Genomic DNA, 12,653 nt, shown 5'->3' with positions numbered 1-12,653 from the left:
ACTGTAAAGCATGCTTGTTTTTAACCATTAATTCACTTGTAAGTGTGTGCGTCTGTGTGTGTGTGTTCATAAGTGTTGTGAGAATGAGTTTCTATGTGCTTTGCCTATGCACGTGTGTATGAGTAGTCTGGCAAGAACGAGCTGGTCTTTTTTGGGTCCGATTTTTCAGACAAGCGTGATTGATGGAGCCAAAGACAAAGCGAGACACACACACACACAGATGCACAGGACAGCTCTCCTTTCTTCAGTCTTTCCTTCATTTCACGCCATACGTTCCTTCCTCTAATTGAGGGCGTCTTCCTTTACTCACACTTGACAGGTCAATTGTCTTCATGGTGACGGACAGCTGAATTTATCCCCCTGTTAGCCCTGTAAAAATGCAATATATGTCCCAGCAAAGCCCTCGGATTCCACCGGCAAAAGCGAGGCGCCGTCCTCCACACATCTATTCACTAGTCATTTAAAGCGAAACACGGGATGGAGAGACAGAGCTAAAGGTCAAAGTGGGAAAGACAAGGAAAGGAAGTGAGAGACGGAAAGACAGAAAGAGACTTGAAGGAGAGTTAGAGGGATGCGGCGGTGGTCATCAGAGGCAAATCAGGATGGATATCAGAGAGAATGAAAGGAAACAGTTGGAGATAACTAAAGAAAAGACTTGTTCTTCCAAACAAAATAGCTATTTTGCTGGAGTGTGCTTTTCTATTATGAGTATGTTTGGTCCTGGAGCAACTTTGATATAAAACGAGCAGACATCTGTTTACATTTTACATTCACACATGAAAATGCATTACATTTCTTTAAATATTTTTCTTCATTACAAAAAATAATGTAAAATATATACAGATAAAGTCAGAATTTTTAGCCCTACTGAATTATTAGCCTCCTTGTTTATTTTTTCCCTAATTTCTGTTTAACAGAGTGAAAATTTATTCAACACATTTCTACACATAATATTTTTAATAACGCATTTCTAATAACTGATTTATTTTATCTTTGCCATGATGACAGTAAATAATATTTGACTAGATATTTTTCAAGACACTTCTATACAGCTTACAGGGACATTTAAAGGCTTAATTAGGTTAATTAGGCAGGTTAGGGTAATTAGGCAAGTTATTTTTCTAATGATGGTTTGTTCTGTAGACTATCAGAAAAAATATAGCTTAAAGGGGCTAATAATTTTGACCTTAAAATGGCTTTAAAAAAATTAAAAACTGCTTTTATTGTAGCCGAAATAAAGCAGCTACGACTTTCTCCAGAAGAAAAAATATTATCAGACATACTGTGAACATTTCTTTGCTCTGTTAAACATCGTTTGGGAAATATTAAAAAAGAAATAAATTCAAAAGGGGCTAACAATTCTGACCTCAACTGTATTTTAAAGATTTCATATCTTATATTTACCTAAATCATCTTTCTTTTAATTAAAAACGGCATTTTAAATATACAAAATGAAAAGTTATTCATATATGTTAAAGTATAAAATTAGCAAACAATGTACAGTATACATTTATAAATACATTTACAAAATGTATTTTTTTGTTAAACATTTTTAAAACTTTTTTTGTGCTTTGTAAATTAATTCAATAGTTTATTGGAACTTGTTAATTATTAATATTGTTTTAAAATAAACTTATTTTTAACTAATTTATGAAAATGTACAATTTAAATGAATAAAAGTTTATTATTTATGTTACTTTTATACTTTTATCTTAAAAAAACATTTTTCTTTGAAAGATAAAAAAACATACCATATTTCTTTTATTATTTGTTTTATATTAATACCTTTTAAATGACTTTATGATTCATTTAATTAATAAAAAAGCTTATTTAAAAAAAATATATTTTAACTATAGACCTATATGAACTGCTCAAGAAAATAAAGGGAACTCTTAAACAACACAATGTAACTCCAAGTATTTCCTTTATTTTTTGAGCAGTATATTTCAAATCAATTCTTAAATAGTTTTATAACAATTATATTATTATAATTGTAATTTAAATTATCATTGTATTATTATTTCTTTCTTTTGTAATATATTAATTATTTACTCTTTGATACCTTTTGACTCAAACCTTCTTCAGCTTGTTGATTATTTGTCTTCACATTTTCTCCCTCTCAATTTACATGCTGTTTGATTTTCAGCTAAACACAAGCATATTCAGTGACATTACTCTGTGTGTGCGTGCGTGTGTGTGAGTGATCCTGCATATTCTCATCCCACTTGTAAACATTCCCCTCTGTGAGACCGAACTGGAGATTAGTCATGTTGACTGGACAAGGACAGCTTTTCAGAGACACATATAAACATCAACACATGAACAAACACACACTCATACACAATACTGCTCATTAATATCCATCATACACACATACATTATGCAAACCCAACATTTAGTTGCTGAAAGCACATTTTTATGTAATCATTTACATGCAGTCGCAGTGTACAAAAGGTCAGAGACCGATATTAAAAATGCTGAAACTGCTGATCTCCTCCTCTTTGTATTTATATTTTTAGACTATTTATGATTTTTATTTATTTATTTATTTATTTATTTGTTACAGAACAACCCATTCCACACCAATTTAACCCCTTACAGATGAGGTTTTAAAATAATAATATTAATAATAATAATATAAAAATAAAATAAGAAAAATATTACAAAATAAATAGAGATTTATTCAAGTTACATTGTATTACATTGCAGTTACATCAAATTACATTGTGATAGGTTAATTAACCTTTAAATGTACTTATCTAAATATCTGAAAACTATTAGTCTTCATTTGTAGACATGCAGTCATGACAAATGTCCTTAAATACAGATGTGCTGTGAATGAGAATTTTCTCAATATTGTTCAAATATAAAATAGTGTTGCCATAGTACCATATCTTCAGGCTAAATTAAAAAAAAATTATTAATAACTTTAGCTTATGACATTTGGTACTATAGCAACACTTATGTTTTTTTATTTTTTATTTTTTGTATAATATTAATTTTGTTATTTTTTTTATTCTTATTTTAGAAACATTTCATTTGGGAGCAGGTTCAATGTAAAAAATATGTTGTATATGTTTTTAGTTGATTGTAACTTGTTAAACTAAATTAATCTTGTTCTAACTTAATTTTATATGTTACGCCAGCTGTTTTAAGTCAGTTTAACATAATATAAGCTCAATAGACTCATAAGGTTAATTTGATTCAGCCTAAAAATGTAAGGCAATCAAGATTTTGCAGTGTATTGGTCTGTGATTATTTACTTTATTCCTTATTTTGAAAAAATAAAAAGTATAAAATATTATTTTACATTCATTTAGTCACATTTGCATTGCACTATTTTCATATTTATTTGTTAAAAACAATAGTTGATAATCATTTTTATAGTATGTTATAATAGTGTTGTCATAGTACAATATCTCAAGGCTAAATTAATCATCTTTATTAATAACTTTATCTTTTAAGATGTGGTACTACAGCAACGCTGTATAGCAGTTATAATTTTCTAAACATTTAATTTGGGAGCAGGTATTAAACTGTTATTATTTACATTATTTCTTATTTTGAAAAAAAAAACAATAAAGGTATAAAATAATATTTTATTTAAAAAAAATTCTGAACATTTGATTCAGAAGCAGGTATTGGTCTGTGATTATTTACATCATTGCTTATTTTAAGAAATAAAAGCAATAGAAAGTATGAAATACAATTTTACAGTTACATTTATTCACTTTCAGTTTACTATATTCATAATTATTTATTAAAAGCAATAAGAGCTGATAACTGTCTAATAGTATATTACATTTTCATTTACAGTATATGGCAATGTTTATATTTTGTAATAAATGCAGAGCATAATATATTTTTTCAAAAAATTACATTTTAAGAGCAATTTGTGTGTTAGTCTTATGTTATAATTTTTATAGTCATATTTTTTTAAAACTAATAAACCTATTAGTAAACATTTTATAAATAAGTGTCTATGTGTGTGTGTGTGTGTCATATCCAGTCTAATTCCCTCTGCTCCCTATAAATGTGTTTTTTTACTCTGTGCCTTGTCTTGAGTTTTAAACATGTAACATTGACACACCAATTACAGCCTAATAAAAACCTGAAACAATAGCGCTTTTGTTCCCCTCACGCTGATGTGTAATTCAATAATGTCTACATAATCTGATAAATAAGAGCACAAACAATAAACAAGGACTCCTGAGGTGGCAGAATCGACTAGGCGAAAGGTTCTCCACAGATTCCTCGCTCATAAACTCATTTCATTATACAGTAGCACCGACAGGCTTTCATACCGCCGCGCCGGATTTACACATAGAAAATTGTCAATTAGGGTGGATAAAAAGCATGCATTGTGGGATTGATAGATCCAACGTCTTTGAAGCGCTTTTATTTATTGTCGGACTTTTAATACGTTTGCTGTTGAACTTTGCGAGGGGCGACTTTTAATCACATTTTTGTTTTCACCCAGCACCGTGCTTGTTTAGTTTGAATAGAATTAGAAATTTGAGTCATCTTAGATCCGCTAAACCGTCCAACTTGCCCATGAACATGACTGTTGTTTTGATATATGGCTAAAAAAAAACACTTCACAAAGAAATATGTGCAGTCATGTGATAAATAATTAGATTCATTAACTATTATGTCGACCCAGGACAACACACACACTCATTTCTCATGGAATTCTGTGCCTCTAATACCTTAAATTGACAAAAACTGATTAATAATATGTCATTGGGAAAAAGAAGTTACCTAGCAGGCAGCATGGTCACTCAGTGGTTAGCACGGTGGCGCTGGGTCAGTTGGCATTTCTGTATGGAGTTCCCATGTTCTCCCCTTGTTGGCGTGGGTTTCCCCCGGGTGCTCCAATTTCCCCACAGTCCAAAGACATGTGTTATTGGTGAATTGAATAAACTAAATTGACTGTAGTGTATGAGTGTGTGTTTGAATGTAAGTGTGTATGGATGTTTCCCAGTACTGAGTTGCGGCTGGAAGGGAATAAGCTGGTGGAATAGTTGGCGGTTCATTCCACTGTGGTGACCCCTGATTAATAAGGAACTAAGCCAAAGGAAAATGAATAAATGATTGAGTTACCTAGCAACAGAATATCAAATGTTTGCTAATCAATTTTTTTTGATTGATTGAAACCAACAAGACCCGCCTCTTTTTGATATCGCTGCTATCGTTACTAGACACACCCCCTTATTGCTGATTGGCAGGGTGTGTTGAGGCCGTATTTGTAATTGAATATCTCTGTTAAAATAAAAACAATGACTGTAGTGGCCTGACTTTATTTCATTCACACACATTTCATTCTAACATTGGTATTTTATGTAAAAAGCAAAACACAGAACAGTATTTTATGACCACAATAGTAAAATTGACTGCACGCATTTTACCATCTTTTTTTCTTTGACTTAAAACAGGGGTTCTCAACTGGTTTGGCCATGGGACCCACATTTTTACATGGTCATCAAGCCGCAACCCAAATTTTAAAAAACTACTATACAATTTTAGGAATTATAATTAATTTGTATTTATTTGTTAAAATACACAAGTAGTGACTAATAGATCATAAGAAAATCCATAAGACTTACAAATAAACAATATTTTATTGCTGTCATTTAACAAAATGTATCAAATTATAAAAATATTACAAAGTAAAAACGACAAATACTGTAAACAGTGGTTAGGGTAAGGAAATGTTCAGTTACCATGAACTAAACTGAACTGTTAGTAAGAACTGTCTGGTTTCTAAATGTCATTTTAGTTTAGAAGATTTTGTGCTCTCACACCTCACTACTTATGACACTGAGTCTTTAAGTCTTTTTTTACTGTCAATATATATAAATCCATACTTTATATATTCAGGGTCGTACTTGCGCTTGGACATATTTGTTGCTATAATTAAATGAAATTTCACATGTCAAACAGTATAGTTGTCGTGCACGCATTTCAAAATAAAAGTCAAAATAAGCACAAAATTGTACTTTTTTTTGACTACACACTCCGTGACCCACTAAAAATGTTCCCACGACCCAAAAGTGGCCCACTAGTTGAGAATCCACTGCCTTAAAATATGTTTTTAAAGGTGAAGGTAAATATTTTGTGTGTGGTTAATTATGGTATATTGAAATGAAAAAGAGATTGTAGTTAATCATCAAGTAGCCATCTAGTTAATGACACAATGTGATTGACAAATGTATTTTTAAATGTTTCGGATTGTTGGAATTATTGTATTGATGTAGACATGATGATAATTGATATACTTTTTTCCTATGAAATAATGTCTTTGAAGGTAAAGATAAATATATGCTTGTGTGGTTAATTATAGAATAATGAAAAGAAAATAAGTTTGTTTTCAATCATCGAGTGGCCGTCACACTTCGGAAGCCATTGTGTCGAATTGATTGTGTTTTGTATCACCTGAAGAATGTAAAATAAAAACTGTCGGAAGCAATTATTAGATGAGTGTGAATCAAGACCTTTTAAACAATAGTATTAACCAGATTAACGAACCAAAAAGTTTTTTTTAAACCGCGAGCGCGCAGGGCAAACTTCATTACTCTGTGCCTTAGAATATCAAATCATTTGTTGCCTAGCAATTTTCTGCTAACAAAAACGTCCTGATTCGCAAAAACATAACTTCATACATGTCTCTCAAACTCAAACTGTCTCTCAAACAGCAGAAAGCACAAGGGTATCTATCTGGACCAGCAATGGGACCATAACCAGTTTCAAGATTTACTGCGGTTTGAAAAAGTCGAGGTGCAAATAAAATCTGTTATATCGTTCCTATGTTGTATGTTTTGTTTTTATTTTCACGTTTTTTACAATTATTTTATTCCATTTATTTGGGCTACAGTATCTCCAGCAAAAGCATCACGTCAAAAGCATCTGAAAAAGAAATAGCTTATGAACCAACAGTTGCCCCGCCTCCAAGTTATTCTGATTGGCCCACTGCTATGGAACTGACAGCGACGAGCAGCCCTGCGTGTGAAAGTTGAAGATCTTTTAACTTGACACAGCATCTAAAAAAATGCGGTGCTCATGTGCATGCCGCTTCAACAGACAGGAGATGCGAGCGTAACGGTCACACACAACAAAATAGCGGGCTGGAAAGCAAAAACGCATTCTGTGTGAACAGCCCCTTTGAAGTCCTGCTGAAAGATTGTTGATGTTAAAAGCTGTTTTGTGTAGTATGTGAGGATGTGTCTGTGTTTGTTTCAGAAGACAGAAAACTGTTTGTGGGTATGCTGAATAAGCAGCAGTGTGAGGATGACGTGCGGCGTCTCTTCGAGTCTTTCGGCAGCATTGAGGAGTGCACCATCCTCAGAGGACCTGACGGAAACAGCAAAGGTTTCACTGCATTCACTCTCACTTTATACACTCAGTGGAATGAACACTGATGAAGATTTAGTGTTCTGTCACATGAGCTTTTAATATTGCTTTCTTATCAAATATGTGAAATATTATCCTATTTTGTGGCTGTTTATTTACAATATAAATGGTGTTGGTCCTACTCAGTCTTATTTAGTAACTTATTAATTACTTAATTACACTTGCATATTTTAAATAAACAATGTAAAATGTTATTGTAAAATTTGAATTAATTATTACTTTATTATGTGAAATATTATGCCATTTCATATTTTTTTATGAATATATGAGTATATCAGTTTCTATGAAATAATTTGAACACACTGTTAAATAATAGTAATTATATTAATAACAAAAAAATGTTGCCTTACAGCAAGACAGTGAATGGGTGTTTCCCAGTGTTGGGTTGTGGCTGGAAGGGAATCTGCTGCATAATACATATGCTGGATATGTTGGCGGTTCATTCCACTGTTTAATAAAAGAACTAAGCCGAAAAGAAAATGAATGAATGAATGTTAGTTATTATCATTAACTATAACTAGGCCCACACGGAATCTGCGCGTGCAGAATTCTACAGATTTTCCGCAGAATTCCACAGATTTCTGCAGATTTTTAGCCTATCAATAATTCTTTTTATTTGCTTGAGTAAATGTGTAAATCTGAATTTATTCAGTAATTTATTACTTTTTATTTAATATATTAAGGTTTTAGTTATGATACTCCGCTGGATACTCCCAAAATAATTCCGCAGAAATCCGCAGATTTTTACCAAAATTCTCCACAGAAATAACAAAAAACCTCATAGATTCCATCTGGCCCTGACTAAAACTAAAACAACAACACTCTATATTTGGTTTGGTATATGTTTTTAACCGTGTATGGATGTTTCCCAGTGATGGGTTGCAGCTGGAAGGGTATCCGCTGCTCAAAACATATGCTGGATAAGTTGGTGGTTCATACCACTGAGGTTACCCTGGATTAACAAAGGGACTAAGCCAAAAAGAAAACGAATAAATGAATATGATTTTAACCAAATATATTTATGTAACTTGTTTAATAGGGCGAGTGCCCAAAGAAATGATGTTCAAGTTTGTTTTTATGTAAACAAATATCTAATAAAAATATCCAGAGAACTAAAATACTGTTTATTATTATATTTAAGGTCTTTATAATTAGACATGAGGTAACTTTTTATTTTAAGGGTCCAAAATAGTGCATTAGTTAAGCATTAATTAATTAATGGTTAATTTGCTCAAAAGTTTAAAACAAAAGCACTAGTAATCAATGGTTAACTAAACATTTTAAGGGTTCCAAACAATGCATTATTTACGCTCAATCAAATCTTGTAAATCATGTTTAAAATGTTCACAGTTCTGCATCAGTTAAGCATTAGCAAACCCATAATTCATGATTAACCGAGCATATAGTAAAGGCATTTGAACCATTATTTACAATTTGATAAGCCATTTAATGTTTATTTTATTGGTTGTGCAAGTAAACTGAACAGCAAGCTAGTAATTGTTTAATTACTGTTATTTTTTTAATTATATATGGCTAAAATAGTGGAAAAAAACTTTAATAATAATAACAATAATTCCTTACATTTCTACGGTGCTTTTCTGTACACTCAAAGCGCTTTACACATTAGAGGGGAATCTCCTCATCCACCACCAGTGTCCAGCATCCACCTGGATGAACACATATTGCGCCAGCTGATTGGTGGAGAGGAGACAGTGATGATATGGTATGATATGGTTAGAAGGCCATGATGGACAGAGGCCAGTGAGCAAATTTACCCCTACTTTGTTTCGAAGTGCCATGAGATTTTTAGGGATTATAGAGAGTCATCCGAAAGACGGCACTCACTGAGCAGTATAGAGTCCTCTCCATTATACTGTGGCATTAGGACCCACACAGATCGCAGGTTGAGCACCCCCTGCTGGCCTCACGAACACCACTTCCGGCAGCAACCTAGCATTCCCATGAGGTCTCCCATCCAGGTACTGACCAGGAGCAGCCCTGCTTAGCTTCAGTGGGCAACCATGTGAGAGCTGCAGTTTAACCACATGTCCTAAAATTAGTTATGTCCATTGGGTGATATTCAGGTTAATTGACTAGAACTAGCTAGTAGCTAATTAAGACTAAAATCTCATTAATACAGTGCTAATAAAGGAATTTTGAAATAAAACGTATATCCACATTAATTATGACACTTATTAGGGAATATTTAAGTTTATTTGACTTAAACAGGATAATATTTAAGGTTAAAGTGTCATTAATACAGTGTTATAGATAGTGTAGTAATACAGTGAATAAATAGTGCTTTTGTTTCTAGCTAATCAACCATTAATTAATGCTTAACTAATGCATTATTTTGGACCCTTAAACTAAAGTGTTACTAGAAAGAATAAGTAATTTCTAAAATACATTTTTAATAAAACTATTACAAACTTGTGCTGCAATTAAAAGAAAAATATTTTAATAACAACTACAACAGTATCTTTAAACGATACAAAAATAACACTCATTCATTCATTTTCTTTTTGGCTTAGTCCATTTATTAATCTGGGATGGCCACAGTGGAAGGAATCGCCAACTTATCCAGCATATGTTTTACGCAGCGGAAGCCCTTCCAGCTGCAACCCATCACTGAAAAACATCTATACACTGTTACTCCTACACATACGCTACGGCCGATTTAGCTTACCCAATACTGCTTGTCTTTGGACTTGTGGGGGAAACCGGAGCATCCAGAGGAAAAACACTTACCAAAATAACACTTCTTCTTACAAATTTGATATTTTTTCAAGTTTTTTTTTCCTTTTATCCAAGATCTGATAAAAGCTTGAAAGCCTCCAGAAAAAAGACTCAGACGTGTGTGTTTTTCCATGTTTTCAGGTTGTGCGTTTGTGAAGTACTCCACTCATGCAGAAGCTCAGGCCGCTATTAGTGCTTTACATGGCAGCCAAACCATGCCTGTGAGTGCCAGAACATCTGATCACACACTTCTGTATCATTAGCACATTTAAAGCACAAACTATCCTCATTTTGTTTGTCTGCGTGTGTGTGTGTGTGTGTGTGTGTGTGTGTGTGTGTGTGTGTGTGTGTGTGTGTGTGTGTTTCAGGGCGCTTCCTCCAGCCTGGTGGTGAAGTTTGCAGACACAGATAAGGAACGGACCATTCGACGCATGCAGCAGATGGCCGGTCAGATGGGCATCTTCAATCCCATGGCCCTGCAGTTTGGAGCGTACGGTGCCTATGCACAGGCAAGAGCTCTTTCTGTTTCGCTCATATTACACACCATTCCCAACACAACTGCAGCCACAAATCTGTCTGTTATACAATGAGATTCATGCCTGATATGATTATTACCAACACTGAAGGACTTACTTCAAATATTAACGACAATAACAAAAATTAAGTAACAGGAGCTTAAAGTGCTTAAAAAAATGGTAAACTGAGACTGAGATAAACTCTCTTCAATGATTATGCTTTGCGCCATTTATTTAAAAGTACTATGTCAAATAAAGTGTATTCGTTATTATTGTTAAACAATAACAAGTGCTTAAATAACAAGTGCTCAAAGTGCTTAAAAACTGAACTGCTAAACTGAAGATTAGAAGTGAAATCAAGGCCATTATCACTAATTTCTTTCTTTTTTTCTGGGTTGTAAGCCAAGTCCTGCAAACTCTTTCTTTTTAAGACATTTGGACCAGAAGATGGAGGGGGTACAGTGGAGGAGGATGAGGGTCTGCTGTTTGTCCAATCATGTTTGTTTCTTCTGTCAAATATAATTGTTTCAGCCCTCCTCAAATTGATCGCTCCACAGGAAATATGCATTTAGTTAATGCTCCGCTGTTATTATTATTATTTCACAAAACCTCTGTCAACATTTTTAAAAGAAGTCGTTAGATTAAAGATTGTGTCTCAAGACTCGTATGTTGACTTTTTGTATAACAATTTTGTTGTTTACATATGATATTGCTTACATTTGCATGTGTTTTAAAAGCTCTAAAATGAAAATAAAATGAAAAGTGGAGTTATCATTATACAAAAATCAAGAAAAATCTTTGGATTTCTTGATTCGTAGATTATGTAGGCTATTTTAAAAACTGATATTATATAAGAATTATTAATAACTGTAATTTTCCAAGAAAATGGAAAAGCGCAGTGCTCTTTTGTCACTAGGAAACGACTGAATCAGCTGACCTGTACGCAAATGTGCGCAAGTCGTGTTGCTGTCGATGTTATAATTGTAATTTTTAATAATATTGTGATTGTCAAGATCTGTCTAGCAATACAGCTCTGGATAACTTGAAACAGCAACCACAAGTATCTCCTCAATCATTAAAAGTTTGCCGTGGTCACCTTGACAACACAAACACTGCTGTCACCTCAACAGCAACCCTGCAGTGCTTTCATTTGATTGAAAAATGAAAAAGACACGACTGACAAAAACACTTTTTCCGCTCGAGTACACAGCGCACAACGGCAAAACGTGAGGTTCCCAGGGTGCATAAGCAGCACGTAAAACACTCACAGCCGTTAGTAAACCATTCAACAGATGCAACGCAAAAAGTGCGTTCGCTTCGATCAGCCCCTTATGCAGCCAAACTTTAAAAATATATAAAATAATATTTTATATATATATATATATATATATATATATATATATATATATATATATATATATATATATATATTTTTTTTTTTTTTTTTTTTTTTTTATACTGATACCATATCTTTACTGATACCAATCAGGTACAAATGGAACCCTTCGGTTAACGGTTAATCGGTTATTTTGAGCATCCTTAATTAAACCCCATGCGCAGGGCAGGCTCTAATATTTACTTTTTCCCTCACGGCTGCATGCCACAGATCCGCCGCTGTGCCAAAATACTTTAAGCCCTGCACCACCAATAACTGTAGTAAAATCAAAGGTATTTAAAAGTATTTACATTTATTGTATTCCAATCAGTCCTACATCCACACACTCGTTCCTATCAGGGATCAAACCGGCGATTCATGCATGGGAAGCGAATGCTTTAAGAAGAAAGCTATGGGAGTGAGGCCAGCTAGCCTCCGTTACACCCTGTACTACAATATGCAGTGGCCTTCTTTAAAAACAGTTGAACATAATACACTAATACACTTTAGTATGGTTCTTAATTTAAAGCTTTTACTATAAATTACTGCTGTATTTAAGTTGAATTACTGGTGCAGTGCTTTGAAACAGTAGAAATGTATGAAATCAACGCCTAATC

General features: G+C 33.3%; 1 protein-coding gene across 50 annotated transcripts in view; it reads left to right on the top strand.

Annotated features, from left to right (window-relative positions):
- The window catches only part of celf4 (CUGBP, Elav-like family member 4), a 257,699-nt gene that overhangs the window by 216,693 nt on the left and 28,353 nt on the right, over nucleotides 1-12,653 (top strand). For 33 of the 50 annotated variants that reach the window (XM_087299560.1, XM_087299557.1, XM_087299546.1 and 30 more), the window contains 3 exons: nucleotides 7,240-7,368; nucleotides 10,288-10,367; nucleotides 10,515-10,655. In XM_087299560.1, the coding sequence (XP_087155686.1) occupies nucleotides 7,240-7,368; nucleotides 10,288-10,367; nucleotides 10,515-10,655 (350 nt within the window). The remainder of the gene's footprint in view (nucleotides 1-7,239; nucleotides 7,369-10,287; nucleotides 10,368-10,514; nucleotides 10,656-12,653) is intronic. The other 17 variants (XM_087299561.1, XM_087299548.1, XM_087299542.1 and 14 more) reach the window with 1 other exon arrangement.

The sequence above is a fragment of the Danio rerio genome, chromosome 21, assembly GCF_052040795.2.
Source record: "Danio rerio strain M-AB ecotype USA chromosome 21, GRCz13ab, whole genome shotgun sequence".
NCBI classification, from domain to species: domain Eukaryota; kingdom Metazoa; phylum Chordata; class Actinopteri; order Cypriniformes; family Danionidae; genus Danio; species Danio rerio.
The sequence above is the reverse complement of the archived record's forward strand: the minus strand, read 5'-3'. Positions and strand labels throughout refer to the sequence as shown.